Source organism: Egretta garzetta, unplaced genomic scaffold, assembly GCF_000687185.1.
Source record: "Egretta garzetta isolate BGI_Z169 unplaced genomic scaffold, ASM68718v1 scaffold847, whole genome shotgun sequence".
Lineage (NCBI taxonomy): Eukaryota > Metazoa > Chordata > Aves > Pelecaniformes > Ardeidae > Egretta > Egretta garzetta.
Genome location: NW_009260364.1, coordinates 450,815 through 472,446, shown reverse-complemented (window position 1 = coordinate 472,446; position 21,632 = coordinate 450,815). Strand labels below are relative to the sequence as shown.

General features: G+C 37.8%; 1 protein-coding gene across 1 annotated transcript in view; it reads left to right on the top strand.

Annotated features, from left to right (window-relative positions):
• WDR35 (WD repeat domain 35) overlaps positions 1 to 20,681 on the top strand; it is a 47,741-nt gene extending 27,060 nt beyond the window's left edge. Inside the window, 16 exon segments of the mRNA XM_035898494.1 lie at positions 742 to 886; positions 2,128 to 2,197; positions 2,586 to 2,639; positions 4,949 to 5,058; positions 5,949 to 6,159; positions 6,742 to 6,822; positions 6,953 to 7,089; positions 9,830 to 10,033; positions 11,933 to 12,079; positions 13,340 to 13,472; positions 14,383 to 14,493; positions 15,624 to 15,788; positions 16,846 to 16,986; positions 17,770 to 17,926; positions 18,582 to 18,822; positions 20,336 to 20,681. Of these exon segments, the coding sequence (XP_035754387.1) occupies positions 742 to 886; positions 2,128 to 2,197; positions 2,586 to 2,639; positions 4,949 to 5,058; positions 5,949 to 6,159; positions 6,742 to 6,822; positions 6,953 to 7,089; positions 9,830 to 10,033; positions 11,933 to 12,079; positions 13,340 to 13,472; positions 14,383 to 14,493; positions 15,624 to 15,788; positions 16,846 to 16,986; positions 17,770 to 17,926; positions 18,582 to 18,822; positions 20,336 to 20,483 (2,255 nt within the window). The 3' untranslated portion in view covers positions 20,484 to 20,681.
• Positions 20,682 to 21,632: the final 951 nt, after the last annotated feature.

The window sequence follows — 21,632 nt, the reverse complement described above, 5'->3', positions numbered from 1 at the left end:
AAATATATATTTAATTTATCCACATATTCTAAATGGGCTTAGGGCTAAAGTAAAGAAAATGCCTTGCCTTCCTACGCTGTGATCTTTGGATGCAATAAAGTAGGACTAAGTGCATACTTTGCAAAATATTTCATTTGCTACCGTGCAGATAAAGAATTGTTATTTGGCCCGGCTATTAACTACGATACAAACAGCATTTCTAGGTCTTGTCTAACTCAAAATTTGTTAACTGTTTTTAAGTGTCACTAATCAAAGAACCTCTTCTAGATTGTCAACTTTTGAGTTTTCTTCCTTTTATTTATATTTGAATAATTACAAATATGTTGGATATGGAGGTATTTTATAGATCTCGTTAGAGATTTGAGAGATTCCTAAACTTGTCATTAACCTGAAAATTTGTCTATATGTATTTGATGTCTTCTGCATTAGTGCATGGAAATTTGCTGAAATAATAGGGAGAAAAGTGTTAATTTTAAAATCGAACTTGTAAAGAATTTAACTGTTCTTTTGAACAGGGCCACAAGGCCCCAGTGAAATTTCTTCATAATGAATGAAAACTGCTTCTAGATTGTGTGTGGTGTGGGTTTTGTTTTGTGGGTTGTTTTTTTTTTTGTTGTTGTTTTGGTTTTTGCCTTTAACCTATGGATATATCATTTCTTCCGTCTGGGAAAAAGCTTACAAATTAGCATCTAGTCCAATACTTGCCGCTCTAATTTTACAACCATTTGGGTTTCATAACAGGGCCGTTGTTTGTCACAATGACCAAAACGCATGTGATAGCAGCTTCAAAAGAAGCGTTTTACATCTGGCAGTATCGTGTGGCCAAGAAGCTCACAGCAATGGAAATTAATCAGGTAGCACGGACCAGAAAAGAAGGCAGGGAAAGGTTTGTCTTCAGGCTTTGTCATTTTTCCTCCTTTGCATTGGTATTGTTGATTAAAGGTGGATTCTCCCATGCCTAAAATATGAACTCCCATCTTCTCATTTTTCTACTCACATTTGTTGACTTGCAGACATGTAAGATTAAATACGAAAGAATGGGTTTTTCTAACATATGTGTGTTTGTTATCCAAATCTCTTAGACCTTTTTGGATTAATTCCTGTTCAGTGACTCCATTTGTTTGCTGTGTGCAGAGCTGTGTGTCTTGATGCTTTTTTTCTCCCCTCCCCTTTCTCCTCCATACTCTTAGTTTCTAGGCAGCTGTATTCCTTCTGATAACTTTAACTGCTTCTTGTGTGTCAAAGGCTGTAAGGACATAGCCTATCAAGCTAGTTCTCTAAATACATTTGTGTCTGATTGTACCTTTGATGTCTAATCCTGTATGGACTTTTATCCTCTCAAACTAAACAAGCCAAAGTCATCTTGCCTCCAAAATATTTCCTTCCCAGGTGCTTATTAGTGGCATTAATTTTGCTGTCACCTCCACAAGCTTGCAACTTCGTTATAATTTTTTTTTTTTTGGTTATGTTTTCTTCCATAGAGATGCTATAGCATCTTTCTATAAATCTACCATCTCCTGTCACCACATATCTGTAATAATGAGTAATTATTTGTACATGGTGTAATAACTGACGTTGTTCTAGTACCTGAATGTCCTAGCCTTGGACAAGATGGTAAATTTGACAGAAGTACTGAAAAAGTAAATAGTTGTAATTCAGCATAAACTATGATGTTGGCCTTCTAAAATCTTTCCTAATGCTACTTTTTAAGGCAAAAGAGCAGTTGTGATGAAGTATTGAATACAGCAATACATAAGTTTTGTGGATATGAAGGTGAAGCTCTTTATAAGTATGGAGAAGAGCCTGAGGAAATATGAAAGTGCATGTTTGAAAAGAAACAACTGGGGTGATTGATGGTTTGCAGGAACTTCTTGTTGCAGAATGAAAGTTTATGGATCATATGGGAATAGACCATTGGGGCTGTGAAAATGAAAGCAAGTACCATATCTTTAGATCCCTACAGAGCAGGGTTGTCCAAGGGGAGACTACTGGAACGTAACAGGCATAGCTTTTATTCTCTTTTCCAATTGCAGTGGTTTCTTCTCCAAGGACTGAAGATACCTACATGCTATCAAAAATGATCCTTTCTTTGGACTCACTTTTTCTTCTAACTTTCCTTTTCTACAGGATTTATCATATCGATGACATTCCTTCAGGATCTGTAGATGGACACCTGGATTACAGCAGAGCTATTGAAGTGAGTGATGTTTTTAACTAGTTTATTGTGGTGTCACTGGTAGCTTGAAAGAAGATTAATGAGCATTGCTTTATTTATTTTCATAGATTTTCATTAGTAGAAGTGGTCATACTTAAACTTTCTTTTATTTCTACCTTTTGTAAATAAGTGTTATTTTTCTTCCTTCTGGTTAGTGCGTTGTTACTGTGTCATTATGTATTACTGGAAATATACAAGGGCTGCTGATATCACAAACCATCCATTTACTGTGTACTGACAAGGTTTGGCAGCCCCTTTTCATGTGGATACTTAGCAATATTCTTGTATATTTAAATAGAACTTCTTTCTTTAGCGGTGCATTCTTACTGTTGCAGTAAAACTGATGTTGATATCACTTGTATGCTTTCAGGGAACAAGAGATCCAATTTGTGCAATAACAGCATCTGATAAGATACTACTTGTGGTAAGTTACGTGATTAAAACAACTCCTAATTGCCTCTTGTGCTTGTAGGCAGAAGATTCTTCTGCAACGTGTTCGTAAGCAGTCATAATTTCAAAGCATGTCTGAATTTAGAACTTATATAGATGAAATCACTTTCTAGATGTCCTCAAAGATAACTAACAGGTTCTTCCATTAACCTGGACTCTTTCTTTAGGAAGGTTAATTCACTAAATGCTTACAACTTAAGTACAGACTAGTTACCTGAGTTGATAAAAGTCCAGGTCAGGACTTAATTCTGTAATCTGAGTTCTGGGAAGTCTCTTCTAGGCTGTATGTAGATGCACAAAACAAAGTTTGTCTATTTCCATATTAATGGTATAGTGTATGATGACAGATAATATTACATATATGTAGTATGCTGTATACACATTAATACATTTATGGATTATACTTATGTATGATGTATGAGGTATCGTATCATGCCAAATAGCTGGTGCACTTTTTTTCTGATCTGAAAAGAGCGATCTCAGTAGATGAACAGACATATGGGTGGGCTTTAAAACAAACTAACTGAGCAGAACAAAGATAGAAAAAGAACACTATTACTTTCTGCAACGTGTTCGTAAGCAGTCATAATTTCAAAGCATGTCTGAATTTAGAACTTATATAGATGAAATCACTTTCTAGATGTCCTCAAAGATAACTAACAGGTTCTTCCATTAACCTGGACTCTTTCTTTAGGAAGGTTAATTCACTAAATGCTTACAACTTAAGTACAGACTAGTTACCTGAGTTGATAAAAGTCCAGGTCAGGACTTAATTCTGTAATCTGAGTTCTGGGAAGTCTCTTCTAGGCTGTATGTAGATGCACAAGATTTACAAAGTTTGTCTATTTCCATATTAATGGTATAGTGTATGATGACAGATAATATTACATATATGTAGTATGCTGTATACACATTAATACATTTATGGATTATACTTATGTATGATGTATGAGGTATCGTATCATGCCAAATAGCTGGTGCACTTTTTTTCTGATCTGAAAAGAGTGATCTCAGTAGATGAACAGACATATGGGTGGGCTTTAAAACAAACTAACCGAGCAGAACAAAGATAGAAAAAGAACACTATTACTTCATTTCATCCGCCTTCCCAAGAAAGATCTTGCTGTTTTCCCATGTTCCTACTCCAGTGAATTTTTGGGGGGGGGTTATATAATTTGACTGGATTTTACAAAATCAAACGCATGAACGAAAAAAGTGCGATGGTTAATAGGTGACTATAAGATTCTCTTTGTGCTTGAAGAGTGAGAAAATGAAATTAAGAGGATAATGAATCAGTGACTTTGGCCAAAAGGAAGGGAATGAGGGGAAATGCCTTTGAGACTAGATGTGGATAAATACGCTGAAGCTGAATGCGTATTACAGTGGTTAGAATTTCTAACGCTTCTGACCACCAAATCTGCTTTTCAGTTTATAGGGCATGCAGATGTGAAAAAGTCAAAGATGAAAGGTGATTTATGCTGAGGATCTTAGGGAGAAAAAAAAAAAAAGGAATAAAGTTACCTTAAAGTTTAATATCAATTAATTTCCAGCATAAGGGTTAAACAGCAGGTAAAATAAGCTGGGTATGTTGTTCAGTCTAGAGAAACACCATGAAAAAATAGTGGCAGTGATCATTTCAGTCCAGAGATGTCAAACTCATCTTAGACTGTTGGCCTGACAGTGTCTTGACACAGGGCATGGGTGTGTCATTCAGCAAAATAAAGATAAACCACATTGGCACTTCGATTTGCTAGCTGTTACTCAAGCTTTTGAATAACCAGTATATTTTACAGCATTTACTTTTAAAGCTAGGTCAGGTCTTGAAGTAGTTGATGAGACTTGTTAGCGTGCAGACAGCACTACATGAGCACAGCTGTATGGCTTTCAGACCCGAGCTGGTACTGTCATATGGCACTGTTTGAGTGGATTTACCAGCGTGGGACAGGGATCTTTTCTGTTCTCCTTTTTTGTTGTGTAGACCATGTCTGAAGGTTCATAGGGAATTGTTGGGCTCCTGACATTGTTCTGTGGGCTATATGTGGACTACAGCTTTTTGTTTTAACATCCCTGGTTTAAGCAGTTCTGTAAATCATAGCATAAGAAAGTATCTTGTTTCAGTAGCAGAATTTGGAACTTTTAGGGTGATGACATTCCCTTTCTCCACTTCTACTCTGTCACTTATCCAAAAACTCTCTTGTGTAGGACAGCATATAAAGAAAACCTTTTTAAAGAGTTTATTGATGGAAAAAATTCTCTCAATAAGTAAGCATTGCTTTTCTCTAGGGAAGAGAATCTGGCACTATTCAGAGATACAGTCTTCCTAGCGTTGGTATAGTACAGAAGTATACCCTGAACTGTCGTGCATATCAGCTGTCTCTGAATTGCAACTCCAGGTAAGTTACAGATCTGCTTCTAATGCAGGTATCTGCTTTTAAAATAAACCACTACAATTTGTGAAAATATTAATTCTATTAATTCAATGATTCTGTAATATTTATTTTATGTTCATTTAAACTATTTATTAATTTTAGTTGGTATTAATGTTGCTTAGCCTTTTATTTATCACTGATTAATTACACCTGGCCAATCATCAGATTGCTCTGAGAGATTGCGTTAGTAAAGCTCTTATGTTTTAAGCTCTTTAGGGTACGCGTGGGAAGTTTAAGGAAACATATACATGAAAATACCTTTGTTTTATTAGATGAACTAAACATAAGCTTCCTGTCATCATGACATGAATTGACGGAATTATGTCATAACCTGGAATTTTGTATCGCTAAAGCTTCTTTCTATTTCTGTGTCCTTCTAATGCCTGGAAACTTTGTTCATCCCATGTTAATTTTCCATTGTTACAAGCTGTAGCTGGTGGCAATACTTCTAGCAAGAGTGGCTTTCCTAAGCTTCAGCAGTGCCAATACTGTCAAGAAAACTTTGGCGAGGGGCAGAACCTGCGTTTTACTTAACTTCATATCAGAAATACTAAGTATCTTCAAAAAGGTGGATGAAAAATGGGCATATTTCAGAACCTTTGCAGGGCCAGACCCTGTATGAGCAGATGAAAAACTCTTTCCAAGACTCTGGTCTCTGGTGTGCAGATAAATGAAAATCACATACATCTCTCTGAATCTATGGAATTATATTGGTATTAGATTAGAGAGTACATTTGGCCTGAGTGTGCCAGTTTAGGGAACTATTTCAGATTTACAACCTTAGTGTTATTAGTTAAATTAATAGTATTATTAAATTTAGCTGTCTTATTTTTTCTTCCTTTGTTTTTCTGTAGTCGTGTTGCTATCATAGACCTTTCAGGTGTTTTGACTTTCTTTGACTTGGATACACGGGTAGCAGACAGTACAGGACAGCAAGTGATAGGTGAGCAGCTGAAACTGGAACGCAAAGATGTCTGGGATATGAAGTGGGCCAAAGATAACCCAGATTTGTTTGCAATGATGGAGAAAACAAGAATGTATGTTTTCAGAAACTTGGATCCAGAGGTAAGTACTAACATACGTAAACTACTCATTTTACAATTTTGCTCATAAGGTAATGGCTCTGTGTTGGACAGTATTAGTCTTGTGCTTACTGTTCAATTAGGCAAGTGTTTAGATAAATAAACTTACTTCTGGAAATCTCAAAATCTTGTCAACTCTAATGTGGAGTGTTGTTTAGGAACAAGTAGGTAAAATGAGCTATCAGTCCTGGAAAGATAAAAATGCTGTCATATTTTTCTTAAATGCATGAGGTATTTTCAGGAACATTATTTCTTTGGAAAATATAAACACAATTTTAGTAAAGGTATTTGTAAAACACAGTTCAGTTGAATCTAAATATTGGCAGATGTTTCTTTATCTCTTTCTCATAATTTAGATACAGAAAACATAATGATTTTTAATTGTCTCTCTGTATTTGGAATTGTCAATAATGTTAACAATCTTAGCATTTGTTTCCTGTGGGAAATGCAATTAAATCCTAGTTTGGAGAAGAAGAAAATCTCTTTATATATATGTGACAGATTTGGTTAGGATTTAATCAGACAGAATACAAGCTCATTCCTTTGTAACTTACTTCACTTTAAGGAACCTATACAAACTTCTGGATATATTTGCAACTTTGAAGATTTAGAAATCAAATCTGTTCTTCTGGATGAAATATTAAAGGTAAGCATAATTAATTTTATTTTGTGGGAAAAGTTGATGTCTGTCTTAATGATTTGAACAGTGATATCTATATTGGGTGAAAATAAAGACGATATGGAACAAAATAATGTTTCTTTATCCATTATGTTAGAATCCTGAACATCCTAACAAAGATTACATCATCAATTTTGAAATTCGATCATTACGAGACAGTCGAGCATTGATTGAAGAAGTTGGCATTGAGGAATCTTCCCAATTCATAGAAGACAATCCACATCCCAGACTTTGGTAAAATCTCTTATAAGACAACTTTGTTTAAATTTGTGTTCTCTTGTATTCTTTTCTTGTTCAGACAGATCTAGTATTAAAGTACAAAACCTCAAATCAAAACCAGTCAAAGCAGTATACACTTTGAACAGAATCATTCGAGAAAAAGGGAGGGGAAAAAAAAAAAGTAACAGTGCTCAGCTGCAATTTGAAGGGCTGCTGTTCGAATTGAGAATGTCTCTTCATTGGGCTGAATCGCCTCCAAAGGAGTATTACAGTGTCAAGGGAAGGCCCGAAGACAGCCTTGCAGTCCCCTGCTAGCCTGGCTCCCCATCTCTTTTGCAATTGGCATGTTTGGGCAGTTTCCAACTGTGTGGCATTATGATTTCCCAGAATGCAAGGAAGTGAGGTTTTTGTTCCTGAGCATTTGAGAATTTGTGTTTCAGGAGATGTTGAGCAAGTGTTCAAGACTCCTCAGCAGCCATCTTGAAAAAGAACTTGGGGCCAGTGCTTCCCCAGGCTCCTAGTTCTTGAACCCAAAAAAGTGGGCTGTTGTTAAACTGGAACTCTGTGATTTTATGGATGTTGTAGTACCTAGAACAGCAGGCATGCTGTGTGTGTCACAGTAGAGGGTATAGGCTCAGGACACCTTTTTGCTCTATGCTGTCTGAGCCCAAAAATGCAGTGTTCCTTGCTTTTGGGGTGAATCTAAAGAATATGAAAAAGCTGGCAGAAAGCTAACTTTAAGTTGGTTAAATTAAAATTCAAATTGGTCATAAGTTGAGAGTATTTATTTATTTTTGTGTTTTATATTGAACCTTGATGACAAAGAGCTTAAAGCCCAGTAAAGGGAACAGATTAGACTGATAAAAAGATAAGAGCAGCTGACTAACCTTGTAGCATTTTGGACAGGCCATGAAGGACAGAAATGAGAAGGGCTGGGTACATTAATCATGTTACGATGCAGCCTCTCAGAAGTAATCCGAGAAAAGGAGATGTTGGCATGTTTAAACTAAACATGGACTCAGCTATTAAACTAAACTTGAAAAGCCTACACACCAAGCATGTAAGAGTAAACCTGTGAAAACAGGAGTTCTGGAAATCTATTTAATATCCTATGTTGTCAGGGCTGGAAGAGTAAACACCTCAGTAGATAATTTAATGAAGAGTCAGTAGCAGAAACAGAAATTTCATTGAAAGTTACTTGTTGAATTATGCAAATTCTCTTCAACTCTCTGGAGATTGCTTATCTGTACCTTTCTTCTGTAATTTTGGCTCTGTTTTGAAGCTGATTCCTTGCAGTATTGGATGTTTGACTTGCAACAAGGGGGGGTTGAGAATTCTCTGTTAATTCTGACATTTCAGAGAGGAGTTTAGAATTGCTGAAAGACTGGCCAAGACAACTTGCTTTAAAAGTTTGTCCCAACAAGCATTCTTTCATATCCAGTTGTACTTTTGTCTCCAGGATGTACATTCTGAAAACCAGGATTTGATAGCTACTTGTTGAGTTTCTGTAATTTTATTAGTTTGATTATGTAGGTAAAATGTTAGTTTCGCAGGTCTTCATTTTTACTGATCTCTTGAACTAGCTGAACATTCTTGGAGTTTTGAAGTTGTTCATGCTTTTTGCTAGTACCATCTATTTGTTTAATATAAAATGACTATTAGTTTTGAAAGTCTGTGACTCAGTAAAAGTTTTGTATTGTAAAGTCACAAAATATATGTCAAATGTTTCACCTTGCTCCAAAATTGCCATGAACTTAATTTTCATTATGCAAGAAAACGTGCCGTAAGTCACATATTTATACAGAAGAGGTGGATTAGAAGTGCTGGATATAAAGCTAATATGTTCTAGGTTAGAACAGGACAGTGCCCTTACTGCTAGAACACAACAAATAGGACGATGTGTGTCACAGACTGATTAAATTTGCCATACCGTTTTTCTCTTGGTTTCATTGATGTCAGTGATAAGCATTTGAGTTGAGGTGATACTAACCTTCCCAAATTGATTCAAAAATACTAAGTTGATACTGCCTAGGCATGGCTTAGGTCACTGAAATCAGCAATAACATTATTGGTTTTGTCAGTGCCCTACTGCACTGGCTTTGTTTCGCAATGCAAATCATCCAGTCTAAATTTACCTAGCCTTATTTTTGCCAAAAATTCTAGAGCTCAGTTGAGCACCTGATGGACGTAGGTTGGCTTGAAGGTAGAAATTCTCTGTTTGCAGAACTAACCAATGGGTCAGTACCAGTACAAGGTTTCCCAAACTGCCCTGCTCTCCCACACTGCTGTCCTAACTGGACAAGGAACATCCAGATGGATTAGAAGGATAACTTATTCTTCATGGCCGATATAGTTGGAGGCCTTCAGACTGAGGCTGCCACCAAGGCTTAAAGTTATGATACATGCGTAGGTAGAAATATCTCAATGGAACTGTGCTGAGACCAGCGACACATTTCACATAGGGCAACTGTAATACCCAAACCCTGCCCATCCCTCCCAACCAGTATCCATTTGAACACCTGAACAAAAGAATATTAGCAATTATTTGAACATCTTTCCCTGAGCAAGTACTGGATAGATCACAGAACATACTGGGGACAAATATGCAACTGAATTAAGATCAGTTAGTAAACAATGCAATGCAAAATTGCAGTCACTTGAATGTTTTCTTTAAAAAATGACTAGTTAAATGGATCCTCGTTTAATTAACTTTATATAGCTGCTTTTCCATCTATTACGTTTGGTTTTCATACAGGCGTCTCCTGGCTGAAGCCGCTCTTCAGAAGCTGGATCTGCAGACTGCTGAACAAGCTTTTGTACGTTGCAAAGATTATCAGGGGATTAAATTTGTGAAGCGTCTAGGCAACCTGCAGAGCGAATCAATGAAGCAAGCAGAAGTGGCAGCCTATTTTAGCAGATTTGAAGAAGCTGAAAGAATGTATCTGGATATGGACAGAAGGTAATTGCATGGAGTTGTATTGGCAGCAAATAAAGAAAGAGTCTGAAAAAACAAATGCTTGCCTTAATAAGCAATGGCTGTTTTAGCACTGAAGACTCTTTACCAGTTTCTGGAAAGACAGAAAAGGATCAGATGGAGAGAATTCTGTTGTATCCATAGTCATTTTATATGTAAATCAGTGCATTCTAAACTGTTTGCAAAACCTCAGCTTCTCTTAGGTGGAGCTGTGTTTCATAGATGGTTTTTTGCAAGTATTTTGTCAGTATTTCAACGGGGATTCCAAAAATACAAACAATCTTAACTAATGTTTAATTTATGTACTGTTGCTCATAGCTAGTAGCCAAGTACACATTCTTTCCAATTAAATATACAAACAACAGAGTTTTTAATGAACTGTAATCTCTAGAGAGACAGAAAGGACTCTGGATGAAATTGTCGACCCATCAATGGAATTTTCGCTCAGGAATGAAAACAAACAAAGCAAAATTACAATATTACTGGAAAATATAAATTAACACTAAGTAATTAGCTAGAGCACTGGTTTTGCTGAAAAAGGATAATGAGAAATAATAAGCAGCAATTTTATGATGTAGCCTATAGGTGGTGGTGGTCAAACATGGGGAAGCATGAATCATTAATGCACATGTGAAATTTTTAAGCTTTGATTAATGGAGCCATGAAAAAAAGTAGGGAATGATAGAGGAAAAAAAAATACTTCTTTCATGCTGTAAGAATGAGAAACCTTCCTCTTCCCCAGTAAGGGTTGGGGGGAAGGCAGAAGCTGGGGAGAGATGCACATTAGGGCTTGGTAATGGAAAACTTTCTTGCAGATAATTTATTAGCTGATGGAAGTATACTGGTTTGGAGAGGTAGACTGCCTCATAAGCGCTTCAGTTGCACTGCAACACTGATTTTTAGATATGGCATATTCCTTTCCATATGGCTGAAGAGAAATTTTTCCATTATAGGATTGCAGAAGTCAAAGACTTACTTTTTTTTACTGGTTTCTTCAACAGTAGAGCATCTTCTCCAGCTATAAGAATATGGGACTTCTGTGTTGACTTTATGTGTTTCCTTAACACTAGAAAAATCTTGATAGGGACCTAGCATAAATCAGGATGAAATAAATCTATTTTTCAAATACAATTTTACATTTTTTAGATAAATGCTCTTACTTAGCTGACTGCACTGACTTGCTATTGCCTTCCTTAATTCACTTGTAAGTTTAGCGCATTTTTAAAAGAAGTGTATAGATCTCTCCCATTTATTTTCTATGCACCTGCAGAATTACTTCTGTATAAAGTAATACAAAATTATTCTATATGGTGGAAAAAACATGCCAGACAGACACACGGCGGGTCATACGTATACATGAATAATAAAAAGGAAAGACTACTTCTGAGTCCTTTCTCCTTTATCCAAAGTCATCTTGAATCTGAAAGAGAAGTCTCTGAAATCCATTTTATTACATCTCAGCTTTAGCCTCCATTATTCATATTCCTTGCTCCTTGGCCTTTCCCCTCATCTCCCTTCTGCTTTTAGCCTTTTGCAGCTGCTGCCATGTATTGTAGCAGTTAGCAGTGAAAGATAAAGAATGGTATAGAGAGTAAGGGGAAACCTGAAGTAACATCAGCCCAGCGCTCTCACCAGCTGCTCATTTAACTCCTCACAGCAGAGTATGGCTAATAGAGAAGTGCATATGTATGATACAACTTGTGAGCTCGCTGAGTATTTGCTTTTATGGAATACTGTTTAAATTGTAAACAAGCTATCCAGGATCATTGTGATACCTGCAATGTAGGTTATGAACATGAAAATACTTTTGGATGCTTTTCTCAAGATTTTTGTTAGCTATTTTATTGTCTTTGACTTTTTCCTGCTATTTTATCTTTATATTAGAGATCTTGCCATTGGACTACGAATAAAACTGGGAGATTGGTTTCGAGTATTGCAGCTATTGAAGACTGGCTCAGGTGATTCAGATGACGCCCTTCTTGAACAAGCACACAATGCTATTGGAGATTATTTTGCAGACCGTCAGAAATGGTATGTTCTGTGGAGGACCTAGTGAGAAGAAAATTACAAAGGAAATGATAAAACTGATGAGAAGACAATTTATAAGAAGGGACAGACGTCAGGGAAGTCAGGATGCAATACATGGGATAATTTTGGAATGATGCTCAGACCTTTGTGGTTCCATCACTGCTTGTACCTTTAAACAGAGAGCTGTTGATCAACTATTTAAAGAATGAAGGTGATAAAAATCTCGGTTTTGCCAGAAGTCTATTTGGTTCAAAGGAGGTGGCAGGGGGAGAGAAATACCTATACAGTTGCATTAGGCTGGATATAGAAAGTGTTGAAGGAAAAAAAAAATCAGTTAAAAAAAAAGAAGTAGGAGGGAATTGCTAAACATCAGTGGATTTCAAAACTAACCACAAACTATCTAGAATGCTTAAACCCACAAATATTTGAAAAGGTCCAGAGTTCTCTCTGACCTGGATCTGTCTCCAGCTATTGTCCAAACTGGGCACCCAAGGGAGATTTTAACAGTGCGTGTTGTAATGGTATTTCTCCATAACACAATTTGCAGTCAGGTACTTACTGAGCCAGAAGTGACATCTTTGTAGTTTATAATTTGCAGAGAAATTTTCTTTCATGAACTTTTCTTGTTGCCTTCTAAGCGCATGTAACCTTCTAGCATCCAGAACACTGTGTCATAGAGTTCCACAGCTACAATATATATTGCAATTACCCAATCTATATTATCACAAAGAGCTTGGGTCCCAGAGCAGTTGAAAACTTGTGATTAGATCTTGAAAGTTGATGCTTTAGGTAACTTTGGAGAATGGTCCTGGAGATCTTAATGCTTGCATTTTAAAATACGGAGGCACAACAGTAATGCCCTTTTCTGAAAGTTTAGTTGTAAGTGGTTGTCCATTATCAGCCATGATCTGTGCAGATGTGGCAATAACAGTTTTAAGATTACTTGACTCCCTAACCTTATGCTTGTCAGAGAATCAATCTTGCTACTACTTCAATATAACAGTCTCTGAAAATTAAAACGTTTAGTGCTTTTTAGAAAAACAGTGCAATTCTAGCTGAAAAATAGCTCTTAAGCAAAGTTACCTATTTAAAATAATGTAATTTTAAATGTAATTACAAATAATGTAAGCCTTTTGCATTTGTAATTACACAATGAGAAGCTTTAGTTGTTATATGTTACTTGTTCGTGTATAGTAAGTAACTTCACGTTACTTGTTCACGTGTTTATATATCAGAAGCCACTTTTTTTTTTTTCCTTATTAGGCTAAATGCTGTACAGTATTATGTACAAGGACGAAACCAGGAACGTTTAGCTGAATGTTACTACATGCTAGAGGACTACCAAGGACTGGAGAATCTAGCTAACTCGCTTCCAGAGAATAATAAATTGCTCCCTGTAAGCAAAAAGCACCTTTATTTTTTATTGTCTTATGCTCAACTATTTATTTAAAATTTCCCATCATGTGACGGTTAAGAAAGAGAAAAGGAATGCAGTGTATGACCTACTCACTTAAGCATAATGGTGTTACTTTGGTATCGATCTCCAATATTACTGTTGGTTTTGTACTCCATCGTTTTTCCTTTCCCTTATTGTCCAGGTTCCCCAGAAAGACCTGATTATTCATCACGCTTTATGGCCACGTGGCTAAGTCATGATTCACTGCTTCCCTCCCCAGATTGTGGCATTTCTCTCCAAAATAGCTATGCATCACGGAGAAATCACTCCTTGTGGCTGGACACTTCAGCTTTCATTTTGTTGTCTAGTCTACACTGGGCTTTTTTCCCCAAATTCCTACTGGTTGCTATCCCTGGTTTAACTTCTTACATGGTATCTCTGGTGGGAATGCTAATGTACAATGAAAATTGAAGATACTCTGCTGAAAGGAGAGAAAGTAGGTGGTATAGCCTGAAATGACCTACTGAGTAATAGCTAATTTAAAACTACCATATGATTGATTAATCCAAAATGCTTGAAAAATGCAAAACACTAACATTTAATGCCATTTTCAGTTGTTTGAACAAAGCAAGACATAGCACTTTCTTTTAAACCTCCTCCTAATAGCAAAGTTTTGTGAAATAGTAAGAACATGATCCTTTCAGTATGAATTGATTTGAAAGGGAAGTAGCACACTGTTCTAAAGATTTACAACAGTGTGTGTTGTCTTCACAGAATCCATGAAGCAAACCACCCCTTTCCCCCAACTCCTTGGAACAAAATTAAACAAGAGTATAATGGTATTGTAGTTGCTACACAACGTACTAAAAATCTGGAAGTGAATTTAACACAGTGCTGCTGCTTTTTGCAGGATATAGCTTACATGTTTGTAAGAGTGGGGATGTGTGAACAAGCTGTGTCAGCCTTTCTGAAATGTAATCGACCAAAGGATGCGGTAGATACCTGTGTACATCTCAACCAGGTAAACCAGCAGTAGATAATCTGCTTTACTGATAGCAATTTAACAGTGAGATTTCTATCCTAATGCCCAGTTAAATACGAATCCTTGACAAGCGTCTGATGGTTTGTCATGATTTCTAGAAAATTCATACTTTAGTGCTTAAACCAGTTATCTGAAATTAGGATTAGACCATTGGAGGGACAAAAGCTATATGCAGCAGTGCTACTTCTGCGTGTGTGGGGGGGGTAAACATGCTCAGCATACGGACGTTTGTGGCCTCTCTAGAGCCAGGCTGTGCTGCCTCCTGATGGAATGGGAGGAAAACTGGAGAGCCCCTGGAGGCTCATTTTCCACATTCCTCTCCTTCCTTGTACAGATGCAAATGTATTTTGTTGCTGTGTTAGGATGTAGCCAGCAAAGAACTGATCTGAAAAATTATCTGTATGTTTACAGCTAGAGCTGTAAACTCAGTATAACTGACCTGTGCAAACGTTTGTGCCAACACAAGTAAGAGAGAAGCTGAGGATTGTTATGAGGAACTTGATGTATGGGAACGGCAGGACTGGCTAGTGCTGTCTTTATGTGACAAATTTCCTAGTTCATGGATCCGAAGGCTGTTAGGTAGGAGATTTAGCTAAGTTTCTCAGTCCTGCCAAACTTCTGATCTGGGGCAAACACAGTATCCAAACTGTTGAAGACCAAGAAAATTCATAGACAAAATGAGGCATATAGAAGGATAAGTAAAGTCTTACTGTTTGTGCCTTAAGCTTATTGGCTCATGTGCTCTTTTAGGCATGCTTTTGAGAGTCTGGGTTTTAGTAATACCAGAAGTGCTGGAATCCACATGTCCAGCTATGAGAGCAATGAAGTGATTTTGCAAAGCTTTTACCAAAGCAGAAGCAGCTGCTTTGTATGTGGTTTTGGACAGAGGTGCAGCATTTGTTTCACAGGCCTGCTGTATCACATGATTGGCAATGATGTTAGGATTTGTATTCTCTTGCTTTTTACTTTAATTTTGTAGTAGCCTGCCTGATTCTAAATGGTGATGAAGTATTGCACACAAATGTTGCAGACTAATCATGGATAACCAGCTTGTTCTGAGACTGTATTTGAAAAAAATGAGGTTGATAATTGTCTGCTTTCATTTCTAGTGGAATAAAGCTGTGGAGCTGGCTAAAAATCACAATATGAAAGAGATTGGATCCTTGTTAGCCAGATATGCAAGTCATTTACTGGAAAAGAATAAAATCCTTGATGCTATAGAACTCTATCGTAAAGCAAATTATTTCTTTGAAGCTGCTAAGCTCATGTTCAAGGTATTGCAGGTTTTATTTTTATATCAAATAACTGGGGTTTTGGACAAGCTCTTATTATTTCCATGCTACTTTTATTTTCTTGGGGTTATTTTAGTGTTAACAATGTCCAGGCAATAAGCAGATGCCTTTATAACAGGATACTGCAAAGATGAATCCAACACCTAAGCTGAGGTGTCTCTATCTGAAGTAGTTACCCTGGATGTCCTCTGTAGCTAGTGGAGAGGAGAACCTTCAGGACACACAGCCATCAGATTTATTTTGAGACTTTCACTTCAGAATGAGATGAACTGGACCTTGGAAAAGGTCCTGTTGCCCTGCATTGCCTAGTAGACCAGCCTAGGTGCAATGTCCCCACTATTTTACATGTTGTGTGGATCATTTTTATCTCCTTTATTTTCAAAAACAGCAGTGCCATTAACTAGAAGTTAAATTTTGGTATTTCTTCGATTTGAAACTACTGTGGGGTGCTTTTGAGATAAAGATGTTGCTTAGATTTGGTTTGGCTGCAGAGATTTCTAGACATAGCTTATAAAGTCTGTAAGAGTGATATGTAATTTTTACAGCAAATATTGATAGTAATATATATATATATGTTATTTTCAAAAGCCATTCTTTTTTTCTGGGAAAACCACCTTTACAGCAAATATTGATAGTAATATATATATATTATTTTCAAAAGCCATTCTTTTTTTTCTGGGAAAACCACTAGACCTTATTGAAAACTATGTATTTCTTTAAACTTGGTGTGTTTAAAAATTGCTATTTTTTAGTTTATTTTTATATTAAGTCAATAGACTTATACATGGTTACACTGATTTGTCCTTCCTGAGAATCTGGCTTTATATACTTGTTAGCTAAATAAATACAGAATAACGTGCATTCTTCACTTCGACATTTTCATTTATAGTTGCAGTCTAAATGATTACATTCAAATGCAGAACTGTTTTTTGGCATGAATTCCTAGGTTTGTACAAGCATGCAGTTGTCTAAGAGAATGAAGCAACTCTTCTATTTTTTTTTTAAAATCTACATTAAATTCCTTGTTTTATTTTTTAAGATTGCAGATGAAGAGGCAAAGAAAAGGACAAAGCCTTTGCGAGTTAAAAAGCTTTACGTATTATCAGCCTTACTTATAGAACAGTGCCATGAACAAATGCAAAATGCACAACGGGGAAAAGTTAAAGGAAAAAGTTCAGAGGTAGAGTGTGTGTCTCCCTCCTCCCCACCCCGATTCTGAATTCCGATATATGCTACCTAGTCAGAATAAAGCTGTCTTCATGTGTAGGTATTACGTTTTTTTAATAACGCTTTTTCCTGCTAAGAACAAAGCTTTCCTTAAAGCAAGTCTTCCATGAAAACATATTGTTTAAAGTATTCTTTTAAAACATTTAAATAGTATTTATTAATTAATATATTTTTTCTTAAGTTTTATGTGTTTTTTCTTAATGTTTTCACTGTAATAATGAAAAGCATTCTAAGAAACTCCAGATTTTTTTTTCCTGTGAGACACCGACTTTCCTATCATTTAGGAGTAAGTATCGATCCCAAAGAGAGACCTGTGATTAGATTAAGCTATGCTGGCTATAATTTAGCAGATATGGGGGAAGCAAATGGAAGATTTTTTTTTTTCTACTCACACTTTCATCTTCATGTGCACAAATGAAATAGTTCAAAGTTTTAAGAGATCTGGTGTTGAACTGCAATATTAATCCAAACTATGAACCAGTCTGCAGATGTGCACAGAATATATTTGTACACATGTATATGATATTTATCTTTGAAAATCTGCACCATATGGCCTGCCTATGCATTGTATAAAATACCTAACAGTGTTCACTTTAGGTCCATGCATTTGTATTTGCCCTAGTTAACACACACAGTGGTGTGATCACCAAGTACAGAAAAGTTCTCTTCATATATCCCTGTTTCCTGCTGTATCTGTTTTGTATAAGAATTACTTGTGACACTGCTTTGTTTTCAGACTGCTTCAGCTTTGGCTGGTTTGCTAGAAGAAGATGTTCTTTCTTCTACTGATCGCTTTGCAGACAACGCTTGGCGAGGAGCTGAGGCTTACCATTTTTTCATACTTGCACAAAGACAGCTCTATAAAGGTTCTGTAGATGCAGCACTTAAAACAGGTAGGACTTCATTTTTAACCCTGTAAAGAAATTGTTCTAATTTTACAGAGCTGCACGGCTCATAATTTTATTTATAGTTGGGATGTTTTTCTGTTCTTGGTACATCCATGGAGTTTAAAACAAAACCATATAATGAATTGAATATGGTTGCAGTCAAGATACCTGGAAAGTATTCTCTTGGAGACAATGCACATCTAACTTACCAGATGTTACCCGCTTAAACTGCACAATCTCTGTAGATGTTCTGTTGACTGTTTTATTTCTTTCTTTAAATTATAAGGCATGCCTGAATTCACACCAGACCTCCCTACAGAGCTTCATAAAAAAAACTGTGGCAGTCAGAGAAGCAAATAGTGCCCTCTACTTTGTCCAAGTAATGAAGGTCCATTTCAAATACTTCTAACATGTTTAAAAAGAAAAAAAAAAGTCTCAAAAGACCACTTTAATTTCCCAGTCAAATCCCTTTATTTTTTATTTTAAAATGTGTTGAACCACACATGCTTCACAGTCATGTCAGTGAAATGACTTTGGTTCATTGTGTCCAATTCGTAAGATTAATACTGTCTACTGGTAGCAAATAATTCGTAGAGATGCTTGCACTTCTCAGAATACATCTAATAATTTCCTTGGATTTTTTTTTCCCCCCATTTCTTAGCTCTTCATTTGCGGGATTATGAAGACATTATCCCTGCAGTTGAAATCTATTCCCTTTTGGCACTCTGTGCATGTGCAAATAGAGCATTTGATATTTGTTCAAAAGCCTTTGTTAAACTAGAATCCTTGGAAAGTCTTAAGCCAGAGCAGAGGCAACAGTATGAAGACCTTGCTCTAGAGATATTCACGAGACATTGTCCGAACTATAACAAAAAATCTGATCTGGATGACGTTCTTGAGAGGTGGGTTTATAGTTATATGATACTGTAATAGTACTGCCATTTTTTTCTGCTATTGTCTGTATTTTGGATTTTAGCAGGCTTTATGTGACCAAGTTAATTAGGTGCTTTGCTGCTTAAACCAAATATTGGGCAAGAATGATGCAGGTGTTAGTCAGTTTGCAGAAAGGGTAACACAACACTATTTTACTTGGGAAAATAGACACTGACTGTATTCGAGGAACTGGGCATAAAGATATAAATTCATCTCAATTTGAAATGCATGTGGACAGAGGGCAGGAGTTTTAGGACCTTTGGTAAGGTGTCACATGCCATTAAAGCAATAATGTTACTGTTTGCATCACCATTGTGGTGTGTTGCAAATGCCAACAGCTGAATGTTTAACCATTATTAACCAGTTAGTCTTCAGTGTTTTGTGAATTACCTAAATCTACACGGTGTGAGAAGGTGAATATGCCAAGTGAAAGAATTAGAATATGAGTGGCCTACGTAAGGGGTGAGTCCTTGGAGCAGCTGTACCCACAGTGGTGTCTTTGACATGCACTTCCTGCTCACTTCCGGCGGACAGCATGGAATCTGCCAGTGTGGAAATGGATCGTGAATCAGTTTTCTTCTTAGTGAATAGAATTTTCATAGAATCATTTAGGTTGGAAAAGACCTTTAAGATCATCAAGTTCAACCATTACCTTGCCATCCCACCACTAAACCATGGCCCTAAGCACCTCGTCTCCAGGAATGGGGACTCGACCACCTCCCTGGGCAGCCCATTCCAGAGCCTGACAACCCTTTCGGTGAAGAAATTTTTCCTAATGTCCAACCTAAACCTGCCCTGGCGCAACTTCAGACCATCCCGCCTCGTCCCATCGCCCGTTACCAGGGAGAAGAGGCCGACCCCCACCTCGCTACAGCCTCCTCTCAGGCAGTTGTAGAGGGCGATCAGGTCTCCCCTCAGCCTCCTCTTCTCCAGGCTGAACAACCCCAGTTCCCTCAGCCACTGCTCATCAGACTTGTGCTCCAGACCCTTTATCCCATTTTAACCTGTCTTGTTTGATTTCACCGTGCAGATATACTGAGTCTCACACGTGGCTTTCACGTTGACTCTTCAGAGGAATGAACGTAACAGCAGTGCCGGTGTCTAACTGGACCTTACCTTTATATGGCCTTCACTGCTTCTTTTCACTTCACCTTTTGCATCTGCTGGTCCCAATTTGTTGTCCGTACGGTTCTGGGGGTGTGCATTCTGTGGTGTGCAGATTTACATGCTTGGCTATGTTAATAGTGAAGTGCTGCGTGATTTAATAGCTTCTCATCAGAAAGTGGCGCGCCTCTGAATCGAGCAGCAGTGTTTTCCAGATGAGTATCACGAGCTTTGTGATTAGCTGGAGGCACAGAATTAGGTATTGACGCTGGTTTTGCAAATTTCTACAAAACAAGTCTTTGTTGCTGTTTTAAAACCATGTTTTTACTCTTTCAGCTTTATTTAACTTCTTTTTTTTTTTCCCCCCCCCCTTAATAGCGGAGAGGGGAAGCTTCCTGTATGTGTTGCCACGGGAGAGCCCATCCTGGAGTACCACTTCTGGATGTGCAGCGTGTGTAAGCACTGCATGAATGCCAAAGAGGCCAGCAATCACAGCTGCTGTCCGCTCTGCCACAGCACCGTGTAGCAGGGGCTCTCTGTCCTCATACCCGTTGTGTCTCCTAAAAATACTCTCTACAACGTTACCGACGTGCTCTCTATCCTCATACCTGTTGTGTCTCCTAAAAATACTCTCTACAACGTTACCGACGTGCTACATTTTAAAATAATACAACTCAGGTACTGTATTATAACAGGTAGTGCCACTATTAGAGAAACATTTTTTTTTAAAAAAAAAACAAAACCCAGAAGAGAAACCTTTTACTGGTTCCATTTATGTGAAGAAATGTCTGTGTTAATAGACTCCGGGTTTTTTTGGTTACTTTTTTTTTTTTTTTTTTTAAAACAAAGGTTTAAGGTAAACCCATTCTTTTCTAATTGTAAATTGACCCTAGTTGCAAAGCCACGCAAATTGAATGCAGGTTCATCTTGATATGTTTTACTCGGAGCAAGTTCCATTTTTTTGTTTCTGTAATTCCATAGGAAATTATTGGGTTTACTCACAATTCCCAATTTTTTTGAAGCAAGTAACTCCTGGGTTGAAATAATACCGCAGTAGTTGTGATAATACCATTGTATACGTTTGTTTTACTGCTGTTTTACCGCAGCGATGGTACCCGTTTGGACGTACGTCCGTGCCGCTTCCCTTTGCCACGTGTATTTAAACCCCCCCCTGCAATAAAGGGCGCGTGAACGCTTAGCGACTGGTGCCGTGACTCTGCCTCTGGGCTCTCGAGCTTCGGGGACCTCTTCGCCTGCCTAAGGAACCCCCTGTGAACCCCCAAACTGGAATCTGGTCATGAGCCGCTCTTCTGCGTTGCTTGAAGCGGGCGGATTTCGGGCGCTGAAGGGCCGTCCCTGGCGCGCGCGGAGGTGCGCGCAGCGCTGTTGTCCTCGGCCCTTGGGGTTTGCTGCTGGATTTGAGCCTCCCTGCTGGGGGTGCTGCGCCCTGGCTCCGCGCTTTGGGTTTATGTGAGACCCACGGTCGCGTCGTGCGTCACCGCCCCGGAGGGGAGCACGAGGCCTCTCCCGCGCCGCCCTTCACGGCAAGTCATGCCTGTCGTCAAACGTCGCTAGGGGTCAACCCCCTTCTCTGTGTGAAATACTACTGCGGATTTGCTCTCTTGAGCTGCTTTTTGCTTCGTAGGAATGCGTACTAGAGGGCCCCGCCGGTTGC